The following is a 21,524-nucleotide window of genomic DNA, read 5'->3' on the forward strand; positions in this document are numbered from 1 at the left end:
TAGGGATGAGCTCAAGGTTCACTCTAAACTTTTGCCGTTTGCGTGTTTGTCCAAATGCCAGACTTTTTGCTTGTTAGGCGCTACTATATATGCTGGATTCCTTCATGTTAGTGGTTACTACGGAAGCGGCGGGTGTCAACACCTGTTGCATCCTTAGCAACCAGTGATGTCGCCTGGCACTGGCTAGAAATCCCTAGCCATGCAAGCATAAGGAATAGTGCTGACATCACTGACCAAATATGGCCATGGCCAGGGCTGAAACTAGGGGGGCAGGGGGGCACATGCCCTGGGTGACGCATCTAGGAGGGTGACGCCAGGGGTTTCATTCACTGGGAAGCACTGCTCTAAGGGTGTAATTGCTGTCTGATCTAGTGTAATGGACAGGCAGCACCCTCTGGATAGTTTGCCAAATAGCAGAGAAATAAATAGGAGGGAGACTGCACAGGTGCACTAGCGCTGAATTGCAAAAACTTGAAGGCATTTATTAGGACCTGGACTAAGAAGTTGGGGTTGTTATGGCAAATGATTGGGGGTCGGGGGTGCAGATAAGGCCTTGGACTGGGGGGTGCAGTGGAGACCCTAGACTGAGGTGGGGTTCAGAGGAGGCCCTAGGCTGGGAGGGGGGTCCAGAGGAGGCCTTGGACTGGGGTGGTGCAGTGGAGGCCCTGAGCTGAGGGGAGGTGCGGATGAGGCCCTGGACTGGGGGGTGCAGTGGAGGCCCTGAGCTGAGGGGAGGTGCGGAGGAGGCCCTGGCCTGAAGGGTGAAGTGGGGGACTTGGGCTGATGGGGGGTGTGGAGGAGACACTAGCCTGTGGGGTGCAGAGGAGGCCCTGGACTGAGGGGGGAACAGCGGAGGCCCTGGACTAGCGAGGTGCAGAGGAGGCGCTGAAGTGGGTGGGAGGGAGAATGCAGAAGAGACATTAAAGTGGGTGGGAGGAGGGTGCAGACAAGGCCCTAGACTAGAAAATATTAGGTGTATCAATGACCCTGAATTAGGAGAGGAGGCCCTGGACTAGAAAGGGAGTACACAGGAGGCCCTGGAAGGGGAGGTGCAGATGTGGCCCTGGACTAGCAGGGGAGTGCAGAGGAGGCTATGAACTAAGGGATGTAGAGGAGGTCCTGGACTAGGAGGGGAGTACACAGGAGGTCCTGGACTGGGGGGCTACATTGGAGGCCCTGGACTGGGTGATTCAGAGGAGGCCCTGGACTGGGGGGGGGTGCAGCAGAGGCCCTGGACTAGGAGGGGAGTACACCAGAGGCCCTTGACTGAGCTGTAGACAGGGCTTTTTTCTCAGAGAATAGGTGCAGGAACTCCCCCTTTCTCCGCCCCTACCCACCTCCAAGCACTTCTCCTTGGTCCCATCCCCTACCCACCTCCCAGTACTGCACTTTTAGACAATACAGAACCAAGTATCAATTTGTGGTGCTAAGTAATCTGTAAGGAATTTGGTAATTATAACAAGAAAAAGCAGTAAAATAGAACCCCTGCAGCCAGTAACAATAGAGCCTCTGCCAGTAACAATAGACCACCCTACCACAAAAAATCCCCCCCCCAGCAACAATAGACTCCCAACAGCAACAGCAGATCTCCCCACAGCCAGCATCAATAGATTCTCCGGGTTCCAGCAACAATAGACTGCTCCCTCAACAATAGATCTCTCTCAGCACTAACTGACTCCCCAGTAATATAAGACCCACCCCCAGCAACAGTAGGTCTTCCACCAGCAACAATAGACTTCCTCAGAAACAATAGACCCCCATGCAAACATAGATACCCTCCAGCTAGAATAGATCCCCTAGCAGTGAATATCAATAGACCCTGCAGCACACCCCAGCACCACTTGCTGTAAGTGGTGAAGGTGCCGGAACTATGTTCCTCTGCGTTCCCGCTGAAAAAAAGCCCTGGCTCTAGAGGAGGTCTTAGAGTAGGAGGGGAGTGCAGAGGAAGCCCTAGACTGTGGGGAGGGAGGTACAGAAGAGGCCCTTGACTAAGAAATGGTGATAGGTGTGGCAAAGGCACAACATAAATAGGGACATTTATCAATCGTTGCAAGTAATGTCAAACAGGAGCAGAGAGACAGATCCTCTCATAGATTAATTGCTTGTTTGGCTATACTTCTCCTGTGGATCATAGCAGTACAGGTTGTTTTGCACTCCTGTGACCCCCTCTGACCCGCTTTCAGCTGACAGCAGGCTGTCGGCTGACGTCACAGAGCCGGCTCAGATGATCTTTCCCCAGCCTGGCCTGGCTGTTTAAAAAAAAAAAAAAAAAAACAAGACTTTAATATTACTTTAAGGTTAGCTGTGTGTAGTAAAAGATATGCAATAGAACAGTTGTATTTTATTAAAATGAATGTACTGAGGTTTGTACTGTCTGTCATATACTCGCTTGTGGCATAGTCATTAAAGCATATGGCCATTTAAGCCCCTCCCACTGTTGAATCAATCTGACCACACCCACAGTTTTGGTGTGGCACCGCAATATTGCCACATACCGTTTTTTTCTGGGGGGTGTCGAATTATTTACCAGCCCTGGGTACCAGATGTACTAGCTAAGACACTGGCCATGGTCATTTGAGGTCAGTGGCATCACCAAGGAGACTTTGCCCCGTTTGTCTACATTTCCATAACACAGAGGGCTGGGAAAGTCAAATAGGCAGCCTGAACAATTGTACTTCAGCCAATCCCTGGGGCAGCCCAGTAGGTGGCTGGAGGGGAACATAAATAATCAGGGGCCTGGAGCAGCTCTGGTCTTGTCCTGCTGGAGACGTTTCCAGCCTCAGGGACTGCTGCCCCTTTGAGGCAGTCCTGCTGGAGTTGGCTGATGTTCACAGAGGTTCCAGCTGTGGCAGAGCTGGGGGGGGGGGGTTATTCCTAATTTCTTCTGGAGCTAAAGATTTTATCACTCATTGAGAAGTGCCTGGTGGAGGCTGGGAGGTGTGCAGGTGCCCTGGGATATTGTGAGTACTCACTTGAGCTCAAGATTTATTTATTGCGTGCTCTCCTACTGCTGGGGTGCCAGCTGTAGCTTATTTTGAGATTGCTTCTACAGGGTTTCATATCTGGTATTCCCCTTTGTTTCTGGCTTAAAGACTGTTTAAAGAAGTTTCACCTAGTGAAGTGTGTCCTCCTGTTCCAAGTCAGCATTTGTTTGGAGAATCCCATACCACCCCAAGCCCTCTCCTCTCCTGTTCTACAAATAATTAATCTTAAGAAGACACCCCCTTTATTGGAGCTGGAGTGAATTTACCAACCTATGTGGTTTGCAGCCTCTGTACTGTTTGGGGAAGAAACAGATAAAATCATCGGCTCCTACAGGGGTTGTGCTGCAATCATATTTTTGGACTTTTTTATTTTCTTTCATTTCATTTTTTGCTATCACAAATGGGATAACAATTAGACTTAGACTCAGAGAATGACAGCTCTGAAAACTGGAAGTGACCAAATCCTCATCACTTATGGGTCCATTAGTCACTGTTGGAGTCCTATATTGCAGACACCACTTGACTTCAGAGCCCCATAAAAGTGATCAGGCTGCTCTAGAATCACTTTTTCCTAAAAGCCCATCGCTGGCTTAAAAATGCAAAACCAAGCTCACAGCTGCAGCAGTCTGAACATGGGTTGAAAGGGATAGAGCAGAGATGAGATCAGGCATGTTCAGATATTTGGAGCCAAATGATGAAAAGCACCACTCCAGGTGAGTAACAAATGAACCCTGTCATGGCTCCTACTAGTAGTGCCTGCCTGGCTCGCCGTCGCGGTCACAGGAAAAACAAAAAGACAGCTGCACACTACAGTGGGATGCTATTTGATGCAAACCATTTAGTCCACAGATGACAGCATGTATGCAGCCCATGCAGCCCATTGTACAGATACAGTTTCACACAACATGGTGCTTATTCGTAACCAAATGCTGATAACAAATGTTACGATTAAGCACCATGTTGTATGAAACGCGTCAACATCTTCTGTATCTTGTGCTGCATATATGCTGTCAGCGTTGGAATAAATGGTTTGCATTGAATAGCATGCTGTGTTGTGCTGCCTTCTTTTTATTTCTCCCATGTTCAGATGCTAGTCTGAACCCACCTGAATGCTACCGTCAGAGAGCTGTCATTGAGACTGAGATGGGAAATCCCTGCCTTGCTCCTCTTTTAATAGGTAAGAGAGAGAATCTAAATTACAAATATTGAATGTTAGCCCATGTCAAAAAATGAGGACCATATCCACATTTGGCCAGAAGAGGAAATAAGTAAAGTAAGTAAAGAAAACATAAGTAGCAGCTGTACCAGATTCTGTGTGCATTCATTTTAATAAATCTACCCGTGTGTCCATTCCACACTCCACCAGCCATCTTAAGGAAACACAATATGCTTTCACCTTTATTTAATGATTCATATTCAATAAAGACCCCTTTTCTGGGGTTGTAAATAAAACAAAAATAACATTTCCTGTAAAAATTGTTTGTGACATCCTGTGTGCATGAGGCCTAAAAGTACTTTCACATTATGTGATATCATGTGTTGGTAAGTTGAATTATGACAACCCATTGATTTTGATTGGCTGGGTACCATGTATCTTAACACACTAAATATTCCACAGGCATCTTTTTTTAGACAGCACATGTGCGCACAGCATGGCACAATGGTGCACTGCAGTGAGGGTGAACCGCCTTGTACTGTGTGTTGGGGCGGTATGTAAAATGAATGGCACTGCATTGCATTTCAGTACATGCCTTGTTGTTAGTAAACTGCACATTTTTAACACACACTACATTAATGCACCAATGTGAAGGAAGCTTCGTTTATTTACCCTACACTACTTGAAACTTGACATCTCCATTCTCCCTTTGGACATTCTGTTTCTTATAAGTTTATGCAGAGTATTTAAATTAAAGGTGCACCCGATAATGGAAAATTTCAGATCTGGCATCAGCACAGTTACTGAAAAAAGACCTGTTTTTTTATCCCTGGCGTTTCACTGCAATCCACCTAAATGTAAGTGCAATCTTCTATAATAAATCATGGAGGTTTACAATATTACACTCTGTTGAGCCTTTACATTCATATCCCATGATCCATTGTGAGCCTGTTGGATTCATCTGGCTGTTTGACGTATCCCCAGGGTCGTCTTTAATATTGATTGGGAACTGGGCAAATATTTTCTTGCCCCCCCTCCCCCCCCCATTCTGAGACATACAAAAAATAGCATGTAGACTCAAAATCAGTGTACTGCAGCAGATCACTTAGCGATTGCAATTGGTTGCCGGAAGTTACAGCCTATCCTTACTGCTCACTGGCTGGTTGCTAGAGGTTACAACACATAATTTCTGCTTGCCGATTGGTTGCTAGAGGTTACTGCACATTATTAATGCTCACTGATTGGTTGCTACAGGTTAATCCACGTCATTACCACTAACTGAGCAGTGGAGCAATACCAAATAATTGAGCAAGTAAAGAGGCACATTAATACACATACTACAGGAGAGGATCAGAGAGTGCAGACATACTACAGGAGAGTAAAGATGAGCCGAACACCCCCCCCCCCCCCGTTTGGGTTCGCACCAGAACTTTCGAACGGACCCTAAATTCGTACGGACTTTAGAACCCCATTGAAGTCTATGGGACTCGAACGTTCGAAATTAAAAGTGCTAATTTTAACGGCTAATATGCAAGATGCTGTCCTAAAAAGGGTTTGGGGACCTGGCTCCTGCCCCAGGGGACATGGGTCAATGCCTAAAATGTTTTTTAAAATAGCCGTTTTGGCGGGAGCACTGATTTTAATGACGATTAAAGTGAAAAAAAGTGAAATATTCCTTTAAATATCGTGCCTGGGGGGTGTCTGTAGTATGACTGTGAAGTGCCACGTGTTACCCGTGTTTAGAACAGTACCTGCACAAAATGACATTTAACAGAAATAACGTCATTTAAAACTGCTTGCGGTTTTAATGTTATATCTGGTTTCTGCAATATGGTTGAAAATCATTGAGAAAAATGGCATGGGTAGCCCTCCCTGCCCATTACCAGCCCCTTTGGGTCTTGTACGCATATTAAGGGAAACACCGTACCCATATTAAAAAAAGGAAATATGTGTGGCCCCCAGGCCCTATATACTCAGAACAGCAGTATACAGGCGGTGCAAACAAGACAGGGACTGTGTAGGTTTGTTGTGTTAAGTTGAATCTGTTTGTAATTTTCAACTGGTACATTTTTAAAGTGTAGCTCCAGTCAAAAAAACTATTTTTTAAGTTTTTTGTAAAACATAGGGAAGGGTTATCACCCCTGTATAATTTGTTTTGCTGTCCGTCTTTTTTCATCGCACTTGCTGTTGTCTCCTTCCGTTTGCAAGTAGGAGATGTTTGTAAGTTGGATGTTTGAAAGTAGGGGCCTGCCCTATATGCTCTGCAGAAATGGCGGAACAAGGTGTTGGTTTTGCCACAACATTGTAAGCCCTCAAAGTGACTCTTGGTGGACGCTGGAGCACCCTGCTGTGAACGATTATATCAAGAATTGTAATTACATGCCATTGTTGAACAGTGGTAGAAAAATTTACCTTTGGTGGTTGTGGTGCTGGTGCCACAACACTATAAGTCCTCACAGTTACTCTGGGTGGGCACAGGAACGGGTTCTCCTGTGAAATATTATATCAAGAATTGTAATTAAACGCCCCTGTTAAACAGGGGCAGAAAAATTGGGCCTTAGGCACTGGTGCTGGTGCCACGACACTGCAACCTCTCCCATATGCTCTAGTTTTAGTGCAGGAATTAGCCCTGCTGCAAAGCATTGCATCAAAAATTGTAATTAAACGCCCCTGTTAAACAGGGGCAGAAAAATTGGGCTGATGGCATCACCCAGAACCAGAAATGTTCTTCCAACATATCAGCGGAGGAGGATGAGGATAGAAAATCAACATAACAGGACAGTCACTCAGCATCAGCATAGGCAGTCTTGAAGGGATGTGATATTTCAAAAAAAATTATTCCGTTACATCAGCTTCAGGTGCTTGGTAGCTGTGGGTGATCCAAGACTGATTCATCTTGATGAAGGTCAGTCGATCAACTGATTCGGTGGACAGGCGCACCCTGAGATCGGTAACAAAGCCACCAGCAGCACTGAAGGTGCGTTCCGAAAGAACGCTGGATGCAGGACAGGCCAGTAGCTCAATTGCATACTGTGCAAGCTCTGGCCAGTGATCCATCCTCAAGACCCAGTAAGCCAGAGGATTTTCGGTGGGAAAGGTGTCCAAGTCTGACCTTGCCCCTAGGTATTCCTGCACCATGTATTCCTGCACCCTGCCAGACTCCTAGTCATCCACAATATTTTTGTATGAGGGCCTTAGAGAGCTCTTTTGATCTTGGTATGATAACACCACACACATTAATAGTAAAGAAAACACCATACCCTAGATCTTTGAGTTTTAAAAAGACAAGTTTCACATGCATACTCCCTAAGGAGGTTTTAATCTTTGGAGTATCTTATTTAATGGATTTGAAGTGATGGTAGATGTAACGGTAGGCTTACCTTTTTCATGTGACAAATTTTCTTTCATTTAGATAATGATATGCTTTGTTCAAGTATATTATCTATACACGTAGGTACTGTTTGAATGAAGATCTAAAGTTTACTTATTCAAATATGTTGATAAAACGGTTCCATAGGGTGTACTTACTTTCTCACATGACAGTAAGTGCCCCTCAAAATCTTCTTCTCTTAACAGATAAACAGAAGAACCGTCGTTCTGGGGCTTCTCATTTTAGCTCAACAAGAAGACAAAGCCGGACCATGTTGTGCCACCTTACTGGCCAAGTCTCTGGGCGAAACAAGAGTGACATTAAACTTAACAATGTAAGTGCTGATATAACATTCATAGAAACCTGGTTATAATATTTAAAGTTTGATTGACAGGCCTTTGATTATAATTATTTAAACAGGAGCTAAATATGTAAAGTGTAGCGCTAAAAAATAATTAAAATGATGGCCCGGCTAAACAAATGCTAGGCCACCATACATGCAAAAGTGAAAAAAAAGATAGTGACTAATGCTAAGATAATGTCAAATCTGAAAAGCACAATAAAAAAAATGACCAGTGCAATCATATCATCATCACACATACATAAACATGAAATAAACTTGTGATGAACTTGTGCAGAAACAAGTTTTTGCAATAAAAATAATATACTGAACAAATTGTGCAAAGATCTTTAAGTGAAAAAGTCCATCGTGCAAAAATCCCTAGTGATTGATCAGACATTTGGGCGTTCTTCAAACAACCAAAAATATGTATTGACTCACAATCACCAGAGTGACAACACCACCAAGATGTAAGCTTACCAGATAGCTCAGACCCAAAAGAACTTACGTTCTATGAGTCAATAGAGCTTAAAGTGTCAGCTGACAGTGTGGAATTTCAACCGGTAGATAAGCGCTTGAATAAAAAAAATGGCGGCAGTGGAGTCCTCCCTCCTTTTTTATACAAGCGCTTGAAAAAACACTTTTAAAATGTAAGTGTGTTACTTTTTAATAAATTCTAGTTGTCATAAGGAATTACACTATATGGTCTTCTCTATCCTTTCTTATCCACCGGTTGAAATTTGACATTGCATACACTTGTGCGGAGAAGGAGCTATTTCCAAAAGTTTTGGGACACATTTCCAGAGATCGTATTCCACACTGTCAGCTAACACTTTAAGCTCTATTGGCTCATAGAACGTAGGTTCTTTTGGGTCTGAGCTATCTGGTAAGCTCACATCTTTATAGGTGGTGGTGTTGTCACACTGGTGATTGCGAGTCAATACTTATTTTTGGTTGTTTGAAGAACGCCCAAATGTCTGATCAATCACTCGAGATTTTTGCACAATGGACTTTTTCACTTAAAGATCTTTGCACAATTTGTTCAGTATATTATTTTTATTGCAAAAACTTGTTTCTGCACAAGTTCACTACATGTTCACTACAATACTTCATGTTTATGTATGTGTGATGATGATATGATTGCACTGGTCATTTTTTTATTGTGCTTTTCAGATTTGACATTATCTTAGCATATGATTAGCATTAGTCACTATCTATTCTTTCACTTTTCCATGTATGGTGGCCTAGCATTTGTTTAGCCAGGCCATCGTTTCAAATATTTTTTAGCGCTACCCTTTACATATTTATCTACTTTTGAAACAAATGTATCTAGTTGTTGTGTTAGCTGCTATTTTTTATTCATTCTAATTTTTAGGCAGTGCAGTGTTTCCCGGACTGCATTTTATTTAGGAGCTGACAACATTGTGCATACAATCTTTGGTATGGATGCATTGTGATATATTTCTATTTACACAAACAGCAGCAGATGTCATTAGTCCATGTCTCATGTACTGTATCTATAAGTCATTACAGATACTGTAACCTTTCCCTGTAACTGAATTTTATTCCTTAGGAAGTATTCTATTAGCCATACCAAGGACTTAAGCTGGGTACGTGGGATGAAGAAGACCTAAATAGTGATATAAACATAACAGCTCCATACAATAGCAAGGAGATTTTGTTAAAGTGGACCATATCAGAGCTTACATATGTTAATTTATAGGCTGTGCATCACACACTGTAATAAAAGCTGCAACACCAACTGGCTATACATCACTAAATACAAAACTGATTGGAATTTGTGCTGAGATACCAGAATCACATAAAGTAAAAAACGATTTAATTCAAGTGACACATTTTGATGTGGAGGTATTCCCAATCTCTGAATAAAGTATAGTGTAGATGGGTATAGTGATTAACTGCGAATTGGTATCACAGTGCTCTGAGGTAGGGGATGTATATAGTTAAAAGTGTTAATCTTTGTATATTCCATGAATGCCTTCTAAAGCAAGAGTGAAGTTGGCACATTGTGCCAAGGAGATATAGAATTTTCAGCTAACAGCTGTTGTATTACTGGCGCTTTGCTAAATAACCTTCGGCAGATCCTATCAGTCTCTCCATTAACCTCTGTGCTATAATCTGGTCCTGCCAGTCTGCTTTGATAAGGCTGCTCTGAGCTAGTACAGCAGAGACATTTGGTGCCTTTGTAACAGTAAGATGTATCTACTGCTAGAAAAAAAATGAGACCTGGCCTAATCAGATTAGAGCAGAAAGTGTAACAGATAAACAGGATTATGTTACTCAATGGGCCAGATCGAAGGAGCAATCTGATTGGCCCCAAGAGGAATTCAGATCATGCTGCGGAGACAGCAAAGTGACAGACAGATGGCAAAGTGTAAAAGCCAGAACATGTACTTGTGGTAGAACAGAATCAACTAGAAGCACTCTGACCCATGTCAACTAAATGGTGTTTTCCCAGGAGACCATGAAACTAGCAAACCAATTACCCAATAAAAAGCAATGACTTTCACAGGATTTTCACAGTTCGCAATTTTGAATATAACAGTGACTTGCAGCTTAATTGGTGTTGGTTATATTTATTCCTTATTAAAAACCATTAAAGTGAAAATATGCCTTTACGTGTCGGATGATTTTATTAATATTCCTGCATGTACCTGGCTTGTTTCTGATATATTTACATTTGGTGGAAAGCTTAGCATAGCCTATTTTCCAATGTTTTGATGCTTTTAGGCTGAAAGATTCAGTCTACAGGATTACTTAACACTAGGGATGACCTTCAGTTCAACCAAAAAAAAATAAAAAAAATCATACAATCCCATATACACAATCCTTCACCCACAGTTGATCTATTCGAAGGCAAAAACGTCCAGCAAAGCATGCTTTAATTTGCTACAGCAGGGGAAAAAATTCCTTCCTGATCTCCTGAGAGGCAATCGTATTTTCCCTGAATCAACTTTACCTATAAATGTTAGTACCCAGTTATATTCTGTACATTTAGGAAAGAATCCAAAGCAATCTACTGAGCTTGTCAGAACCACGTATGGAGGGAATCTATTTCACGTTTCCACAGCTCTTACTGTGAAGAAACCTTTCCGCGTTAGGAGATTAAATCTTTTTTTCCTCTTGTCCTCTGCGATGACCTTAAAGTGAATAACTCAACACCAAATTTACTAAATGGACCACTTATATATTTGTACATGTTGATCATATCCCTCCTTAATCTCCTCTTTTCCAGAGAGAATAAATTCAGTTCCTCTAATATTTCCTCATAGCTGAGCTCCTCCATGCCTCTTATCAAGTTGGTTGCCTTCTCTGCACTTTTTCCAGTTCCCCGATATCCTTTTTGAGAACTGATGCCCAAAACTGAACTGCATATTCCAGATGAGGTCTTACTAATGATTTGTACAGGGGGGCAAAATGATATCTCTCTTTCTGGAGTCCATACCTCTCTTAACACAAGAAAGGACTTTGCTCGATTTGGAACCCACAGCTTGGCATTGCATTCCATTATTGAGCTTATGATCTACCAAAACCCCCAGATCCTTCTCCACTATGAATTACCCCAGTTGTACTCCCCCTAGTACAGTGATGGCGAACCTTGGCACTCCAGATGTTTTGGAACTACATTTCCCATGATGCTCAACTGCACTGCAGAGTGCTTGAGCATCATGGGAAATGTAGTTCCAAAACATCAGGGGTGCCAAGGTTCACCATCACTGCCCTAGTATGTATGATACAAGCATATTCTTAGCCCCCAAGTGCATAACTTTACATTTATCAACATTAAACCCCATTTGCCACTTAGTTGCCCGTTATTCCACTGAATAGCTTGACGTCATCTGCAAAGACAGAAATGGTTCATTTAATCCCAGACCCTATATCATGTATAAAGATATTACAAAGTAAGGGTCCCAACACTGAACCTTGAGGTACACCACTGATAACCTTAGACCATTCAGAGTAAGAATCATTAACCACTACTCTCTAAATTTGGTCTTTTAGCCAGTTTTCTATCCATTTACAAACTGATCTTTCCAAACCTGTAGACTTTACCTTATACATTAGCAGTGTGTGGGGAACCGTGTCAAATGCTTTGTAAAAATCCAAGTATGCCATGTCCACAGCCACCCCTCTGTCCAAGGTTTTACTTACCTCCTCATAAAAAGAAATCAGGTTTGCTTGGCAAATTCTGTTTTTCATGAATCCATGCTGTCTGTTGCTTAAAATATTTTTTTTTTTCCAGCAAGAACTCATCTACTGTATGTGGTCTTTTATTAAACTCTCCAGTATCTTCTCGACTATAGAAGGTAAACTAACAGGTCTATGGTTACTTGGTAAAGACTTTGATCCCTTTTTAAATATGGGTACGACATTGGCCCTACGCTAATCCAGTGGTACCGTTCCAGTCATTAATGAATCCCTAATATGCCAACCCCCTCCTTATCAAAGTCAGGGTTTCCAGCAGCCACTTTTTAGTATGTGTTGGAGACCTTGGAGTAGATATCGAGAGCTGCCAGAGTGTTTGCAGGGAGAGATAGTTGCTGCTGTACTATGCAGTTCTAAACAGTGCTATATGCAGTATGATACACATTGCTATACACAGGCCGTATTACAGGGAAATGCAGTGTGGTGGGCTACATACAGTAGTTTGGAAGGCCCTGAATTTACTGTGCTGTCATAGTTGCTGAAGTAACTGATCAATTCAATCTAGTATCTATATTATCAGTTATGTATTCCTTTGCTAGTCCCTATAGTTTAGCTAATCTATCTATCTATTACGCCAAGCACATGTTATTGTTAATACCACAATGCTACCACCCTTGGCTATGAAATCAATACACGTCTAAGGTCAATTAAATCTCATTTATTTCCCAAGGAAATAATACAGCGTGCATAAGGTATCAATAGAAGTTACAATAATACATAGCATACAATCACAGTATAATACAAGCCATACTTATCCGACCTTCGCAGCCACTCCTCATGATGGAATAAAGAGACAGAGGAAGACCTCATGGTTGCAAACCTTTTTGTTAAACATACCTCAGCCATACCACACCCTACTGCCAGTCCCATTTGGTTTGGACCAATCAGTGTTCACATGACAGCCCTCCTAATATTACTGACTGTCCTGCCATACTTGGCTTTTGTGTGGCCAGTATGCATCTGATGTGCCCTGGGCCGTCTTTGTCATCAATCTCTTTGAAGCTTGTGTGCACCAGTTGGGCTGAAGGTAACTCCTTTGATATGCAGATTCTGCCACATTCCTCTACACATTCTAAACATGTGTCATGCAAACATCAACATGGCTGAGTTCGGCTGTACCAACAAATGTGTAGAACTTTAGATATATAACGTTACTTCTTATTCACTTCCAACATACGCCGCTTTGCGCCTAAAAGGCGCATACCACCCTTCTTTAGACACGGCTCCTTCTGAACAATCCATAACTGTGTCAACGTGTGTGGTTCCCCAACATGTGCTTCCGAACCAGTACCTGTAGCACAGTCCTTAGCTCGTGTAACGCATGGTTGTTTTCAACGAGCGCTCCAGAGACATCTCTCATGGAACAGTACACAATTGTCTTACCACGCTGTGTTTTCAACGTGTGCCGAAGCAGGTCCTATGGAGCAGTCCATAATTGTTTTACCATGTGATGTCTCCCAACACGTGCCGCTTTGCCACTGAGTGACACACCTCCACCACTCTTCAGCGACAGCTTCCATGTCACCATTCTGCATCTTGGGTATCTTCAGGACGGCAGTACAGGCAAGGGGTGCCCATTCATTCACCATTCACCAGTACCGATTGAGAGCAACATATCACCCAGCTTTCAGACCCAGATTTTTGAGGAGGGCCTTTACTAGCCTACAATACCCATAGGTCACATTCTACCGCAAACATAAATCAACTTATTACCATAATATGTATACATATATATGTATTACGCACCCCGCTCCCAACCTCCTATAACCTTTTACTGTAACTACGGGTCGGGATTAGGCAGGCTTGCTCGCAGCGGCGTTGCAGGGCTCTGACTTGGCAGCAATGTCTCCAATTTGTACACAGAGAGCTCACCGTCAAATCGTCCCTCAACTTGCATAGACAAATGGGAGACCCTTCTAGATAAATATCGCTTAACTACACATATAAGTTTACAACAATTACCAAACCCACACAATTCCACCCCTGTGCCTGGATTTCAGAGATCATGCCCATTGTGTACCATGCACCTCTACCTACGGTTAGGTTCAAGGAACCCTCGAGTCCCATGACTAACACTACACCGGTATTCTTTAGGACAAAGAAACAAAACTCGCCTATGTCCTAAATACTACCTGGGTGCCTTCTTCCCAGCAATGACCTCTCCATCCAGAATACAGAGAGAAATAACTTCCCAACATTATTCGTTCATCCCCATGTATTGACCTGGCCTACAAAGGACATCATGGTCATGCTTCCGACAAAGGGAAATATCAACCTGCCTCCAGCGTTCATCTTCTCTGATCACATGTGTGATATAGCCTCAAATGCAACAAGATAGAGTCCCCAGTCAGTAAGCCCATTGATGCCACCAAATATACAGACCAAGTCTGCACTTCTGTATATGAGAACATACAGCATAACACCTTTCACAATCCAACTTAGTACCACCCATACAGGCATTCGACCACTATTTTGGATTAGTGTAAGCAACGTGTTTTGGCAAAATCTTACTGAGCGGTGACGCTAACTCATCAGGCCACTGCCCCTCATACAGAGACAGTACAATCAGCTTGATGTTGGCTGATATTTCCACCTGCCACAGAGTGCGCGCCAGAGCCAATGACAGGTTTCTGTCCTCCCTACCAACCTCTCAACATGGTTGACAAAATCCGGAGCCACTCTGACCTGAGTGTTTCTGTGACTTCATTGAATGTTATCAAGGATGCCACCAATCTCCCAGGGTAACAAAGTCACGCTCCTTCTCTGAAGCTATGGCTGTGAGTTTGTTCCTCAGGAGGCCGATGTCCCCTCCATTAATAACACCCATCCCAGCTATTGTTCCCCCCCAATATAGTGCTGAATACATCCCTCCTCTTTCGGGTTACTCCTCAGAAATAAGCATCCTGCATGGACTTCATTCTCATCTCTGGGAGTAAGTCACTGGTACAATAACCGCACCTGATTCAGTGTATACTCAGCACATATAGGGTGATAGGTTTTTATCAACCACCATGAGATGTTGCAGCACCATGTGGTGAAGTCCTACTGTACCCTGGTAGCCAGCGTTTGTTCCCTTTATTTTAACGGAGCATGCTCCTGTGTGTATTTACTGGCATTATCTGTGCAGGGTTTCAACCTCTCAGGTGAGACACCAACCGGGCGTATCTTCCTCATGTCTAGTTCTGGTGTCCCGCATGTCCTGTAACCGAAAGCTTCTCTCTAGGACCGCTAGGATTGAGACACCACCCCTACGAGGAAGTTTTCCCCCATTGATGTGTCACCTGGCACCCTTTAGTCTGATCCACAGCTACCTTATTATGCATAAGCGCCAGTATGCCTCCCGGGTACCTGCACCATATTAACTCAGTTACACCAATACATGTAATACATTAAAACCTTTCTTCTTTCAATTCCTCCTTCCAACAAAAAACCACATATTTTACATTTTCATGTTTTGACGGATTGGATGTGATAACTCAGCCCAACCTCCAACCCATTGCACATGTATAAATAACATGTTTGCATTCATCAGGAGAGACTTCAGCAAAAATATTTCACAAGTTCTCTTGCTAGGCACAGTCTTTCAGATTCAGCATTAGCACCCAATTGTCCATACGAAAAAAAACAGGTATTAATCTGAATCTTTCAGTTTTCCTTCTCTCCTGATGTTTATCGGAACTAATTTGTGGTATGGTGTGGCACAGACAAACTGCCAACCAGATGATCATCTGTCATCCATGTTCCAGAAGCCTCTCCAATTCTCGCTCCACTTGGATTCTGGAAATGAAAAACAAGAGCAGTATCAAATTCTTATCCACAATATCTGATCGCTTACCATGTTTACTTATAGTTCCCTCCTTGGAGCTCAGGACCTCAGTATTCCTGTCTTCTGCAACTCTGACCAAACTATCCAAACAACCATGACCTCTTTAGGCTACACCCACTGTAAAATGGATCCCCATGGTATGATCAAAACTTTTAAAACTGAACGTCAGTGTTGCTTCTCACAAACTTCAAATTTTACAAACTAAAAAACAATGCATCTATCTGTATCTTTACGATGTATGCACTACCCCTTTTCAGGTGACTGGTTCTAACTGAGGGCATTGTCAATTCCCCCCCTTTCAGGTGGATTAGACCTACTACTTTTCCACCTGAATAAAAATATAACTAACATAGAGGACTAAACCAATATCAACAAAAAAAATTTTTTTGAAGAAAGAAAAATAAATAAATAAATAAATAAATAAAATAAAAAAAAAATCAAATAAAAAAAAATGTAAAAAACTTAAAAATCTGGCCATGATCACACAAACAACATGACAAGACAACCATCATACGACAAGACAACCATCATACAACAATGACAAACACTCAACTTTTAGTTAACAACATCCATGGACTTTTCTCCTGCAAAGAGTGCTTATTCCAATCTGAAATACAATTAGTTAATGGGGAAAACGAAAAACAAAACAAAGCATATGTATCATCACAACATTTTAGCTTCATTTGTAACTCTTTTTAGTACTATTATTTTTCATTGTTTGCAAACAATTACTAACTAATGAGCTCATGGTACCATGTGATAATCGATTATGCATTTACAATAACCTAACCCCTGTTCTGTTATATTTTATCACTGTTGTTACTTTGAGAGACCTGCAAACAAATGCAAATGTCTGTATACGAATCAGTTTAACTTCTTCCTGGTCTCTGGAAAAAGGAACACACAAGTGATTACACACAATTCTTATGTTAATCAGCAGTATTGGATACTCAGGAAAAGTTTACAAAGACTGACAATAAGAGAAGAGTAAAGAAACACAAGATTAAAAAAAACTCATAACAGAAACATCTTTTAACCACACAAAAGAAAAACCACAATACCAATTCAGGGGTTTATCCCTAAAAGTACAAAACAAAAAAAAATGTATATCTATATCCAGGTGCTCTATCATATTCTGAACTTGAAACTTACATCAAACCTTTTTCATAGCCGGGAAACATTGACCAGAATATTCTTACCATGCTTGCAGCTCACTAAGTTCTGCTAACATTGTTTCCCCCAGTGCTATATTTGAGTAACCATGCGTCTATCTCCATTTTGACTCTAAGCAACTGTCCTACATATTGCTTTTTAGTTCCTAGACCCCGCATTTGCGTTTTACACGGGAAATGGGTTTGATTACTATTGGTTCCGTGCTGTGGATGGCTACCCCACCTGGCTGAATAACACACATGATGCCTTGGGGTCGTTTTCGGGTATAATTTCCTTTCGATATCATTATTCGCTGCCCGACAATATTTTGAAATGTGACCCCCCCTTTTACACAAAAAACATTTTAGTTCTGGTTTCCCTGCATAGGCCATTTTTTTAGCATATGGCGCTGGAAACCCACATTGCTGGATAATATTACTGCGATTGGAATGCACAGACTTTACACTTTCGTTGTCTGAGGAGTCATCCGAAGTGTCAACTCCTGAGTCAATGTCAAGTGCAGTTATCCCACCTTTATTTGCTTCTTCCACATCGATTCCCCTCACATTACTATCATTTGCAGTGATACTAGCATACGAGTTTTCTTCATATTTCACTTCTAGCTTTTCTATACACTGAGCATGTGTGGAGGGTACCTCCACTATTGCACACTTGGAGGATAATTCCATTATGGCTGCTTGTGCCTTAAGCCTTGTGATAACCTGCAAATTCTCAGCCTCCCTTTGATTCAAAGAGGCAATGCAACTTTCTCTCAATTTACACGTTTGTTCTAATTCATCTAATCTCTGTTGCAATACACATTTCTCAGCCACTAATTGTTTAATCCGACTACAAGCATCCGCATCAGCCTTTTCAATCCTGATTGATATATCCCTTACCTGTTCCATCACTTTTTCTCTATCAGCAAACCATTCTAATTCTTTTTGTTCCGCAATTTCTTTCATTCTCATTAACATGCATAAGGCATTGGCCATTCTCTGTTTCCTGCCTTTTTTTGATTTATTAAATATGCGACTGTTATGTGTATCACATTGTTTTAAAAGTTCATTAAACTGATATGTTAATTTACCTTTGTGAGTAATTTGAAATCTAATCCCACCATGCTTGCTAACGAAACCTTCAATGGCTTCCATTGATATGCTAATTAGCCTATCCACACCAAGTTGCTCCACCAGTTGCTTATACACTAGACAAACAACCATATAACCCCCACAAAGACAGATTCCTACCAACAAACGAACAAAAAAAATAAAAAAATAGATACGAACCGTTTAAATTTCCAGTGACTTGTGGTTCTACAGCATACAAGACACAAGGCACACTCTTAATCAATGCCTTGGTCTTCTATTGGACCAGAGCTATTTCACTCTCACGTGTGTAGAAATAAAAACCTATATTTCCCCCACTTTTTCCTCAAAGATGTATGGTAATTCCTGCCACTCTCTAACCAACACTGTGCATTAGCAATACACTAAACAATCAGATACCAAACACACAAAGACACAGAGGAAGCTGTTTAGAAGCTAGCTTTGACCTGTAGTCCCACTGCACATACAGACAAAAAAAAAACAAAAAAAACAAATACAAATCCGTTTACCCACGAATTTCTTTAGGAGAACACACTCTTATTCAATGTCGTCCTATACGATAGCAGGTCATAGGGAATTTCTATTGGGACAGAAAGTTTTTTTCACAATCACGTGGATATTTCCACTTTTCCCTCAAAATTGTATGATTTATCCTTTCAATCTGCGGTTATATCACATAACCAGGGATGATCAGTCCCTTATCTCGCCAGTGCGGCAATTTGCCCTCTGGTTACAGTTTCTGCAGCAAACACAACAATAATGTACATATATATATATATCAGTCACAGTTCTCACCAGGTTTTACGCGTGCGTTTATACCAGTGAAATATCTCACAGAATTTTCCTGCTCATCCAAGCGTGGTTTCAGAATTCGCGAGCCAGCGCTAATCTTGTCCACACTAAAGATGACTTCCAGTTCTGGGTGGCTTTGAGCATCTGTGCTTACAGGGACTCAAACAAAAATACCTTAGATTTTTGTGGATTCTGTGTAAAAATATGTTTTACACGCCTTCTGGGGTGCCAAATGAAGTAACTGATCAATTCACTCTATTCTTATTATCAGTTATGTATTCCTTTGCTAGTCCCTATAGTTTAGCTAATCTATCTATCTATTACGCCAAGCACATGTTATTGTTAATACCACAATGCTACCACCCTTGGCTATGAAATCAATACACGTCTAAGGTCAATTAAATCTCATTTATTTCCCAAGGAAATAATACAGCGTGCATAAGGTATCAATAGAAGTTACAATAATACATAGCATACAATCACAGTATAATACAAGCCATACTTATCCGACCTTCGCAGCCACTCCTCATGATGGAATAAAGAGACAGAGGAAGACCTCATGGTTGCAAACCTTTTTGTTAAACATACCTCAGCCATACCACACCCTACTGCCAGTCCCATTTGGTTTGGACCAATCAGTGTTCACATGACAGCCCTCCTAATATTACTGACTGTCCTGCCATACTTGGCTTTTGTGTGGCCAGTATGCATCTGATGTGCCCTGGGCCGTCTTTGTCATCAATCTCTTTGAAGCTTGTGTGCACCAGTTGGGCTGAAGGTAACTCCTTTGATATGCAGATTCTGCCACATTCCTCTACACATTCTAAACATGTGACATGCAAACATCAACATGGCTGAGTTCGGCTGTACCAACAAATGTGTAGAACTTTAGATATATAACGTTACTTCTTATTCACTTGCAACAGTTGCCAACATTGTACAAAAAAAAATCGGGACACTTTTTTGACGGTAGGCGGGGTCTTCTTATAATTTAGGGGTGGGGCATGCGCTTGTAGGCGTGTCGCAGATTAAAAAGTTAAATGCGCTGCGGCGAAAAACGGGCATGGTTTACATAAACTAGTGGCCGTGGTTCAAATGGGGTGTGGTTAGAGTCTGAGATGAATGAGAGATGGAGAAAGAAAGGGGAAAAGAGGGAGGGAGGGAGAGAGGGAGGGAGGAAGGGAGAGAGAAAGAAGGAAAGAAGGAGGAAAGGAGAGAGAAGGAAGGAAAGAGGGATGAAGGGACAGCAGGCCCCGGGGCAGTTTTTTCAGGGGGGGGGGCGGTGGACCTTCGGCCCCAGGACAACCAGCCGGAAATAAAAAGGGGGTGTGTTGGCAGTACAAATCAGGAACCTGTAAGTTTGGCAGTGGTTGCAGGTTAAAGCACGAGTGTTCGGGCTGCGCCGGAGCTTATCCCGCCTCCAGATGTTTTAAGCAAGGGAAGGGCCGACCAGGGGATGTTAGCAACAAGAGGGAGGACTCCGGTGATGGTGGCAAGGATGCGGCCGTTTCTCTGTAGGTATCCGGACAGGAGTGCAGCAAAGCTTCTGGAGGCTGGATTCACGGATGGATTTAGGATTCCTTGCGCGTTGACGGTGATTCCCCCGTTGGCACCCAATTTGAAGTCGGCACTACAACATCCGGAAGTGGTTTCGGAGAAACTGCGGAAGGAGGTTGCATTGGGTAGGATGTGTGGCCCTTTCCCTGTGCCTCCTTGGGACGACTTGGTGGTTGAGTGTGGTGCCCAAAAAGGAGCCCCACAAGTTCACACTTATTCACCACCTTTCCTTTCCAAAGGGTGAGTCGTGAATGATGGGATCGATCAGGAGGTCTGCTCCGTGTCATACACGTTGTTTGACGCGGCGGTGAATTGGGTGCGCAGGTATGGAAAAGGGGCATTACTAGCCAAAGCGGACGTGGAATCGGCCTTTCGGTTGTTGCCGGTGCATCCAGATAGTTTTCGTTTGTTGGGGTGGTTTCTATGAAGACCAGTGCTTACCGATGGGCTGTTCAATTTCCTGTGCGGTGTTTGAACAATTTAGCTTGTTCTTTGAATGGGTGGTGAGGGATGTGTCGGGGGTGAATTCGATCATTCCCTATCTTGATGATTTCCTGTGCATTGGGCCGCCGGCTTCCAAGGTTTGCGCGATATTGCTGGCGACGCTGCAGCATATTGCGGACAAATTTGGCATACCTTTGGCACCGGACAAAACTGAGGGACCTCGCACGGTCATCATGTTTCTGAGAATTGTCTTGGATTCCGAGGCCATGGAATGCCGGTTGCCTGAAGACAATTTGGCGGACTTGCGGCGGGAGATAGCAGAGTTGTTGGGGGTTCGGAAGGTTCAGCTGAGGAGATTGCAATCGGTCCTGGGAAAACTAAATTTTGCCTGTTGGATTTTACTGATGGGGCAGGTTTTCAACCGCAGGTTGGCAGCCAGCACGGTGGGTATCAGGTCCCCTACGCATTTTGTGAAATCGCATAAGGCAGACTTGAAGGTTTGGCAGACTTTTTTGGAGTCGTTCAATGGGCGGGTGATGTGGATGTCAGGGCCGGTCAGCAACTTTG

At 42.7% G+C, this 21,524-nt stretch overlaps 1 protein-coding gene across 1 annotated transcript in view; it reads left to right on the top strand.

Annotated features, from left to right (window-relative positions):
* Positions 1 to 21,524, top strand: part of KCNH4 (potassium voltage-gated channel subfamily H member 4) — a 591,120-nt gene that overhangs the window by 307,258 nt on the left and 262,338 nt on the right. The window contains exon 4 of the mRNA XM_077459579.1: positions 7,717 to 7,844. Within this exon, the coding sequence (XP_077315705.1) occupies positions 7,717 to 7,844 (128 nt within the window). The remainder of the gene's footprint in view (positions 1 to 7,716; positions 7,845 to 21,524) is intronic.

This window comes from Lithobates pipiens, unplaced genomic scaffold, assembly GCF_037356315.1.
Source record: "Lithobates pipiens isolate NorthernLeopardFrog02 unplaced genomic scaffold, aLitPip1_a1.2 Scaffold_28, whole genome shotgun sequence".
Taxonomy (NCBI): Eukaryota; Metazoa; Chordata; class Amphibia; order Anura; family Ranidae; genus Lithobates; species Lithobates pipiens.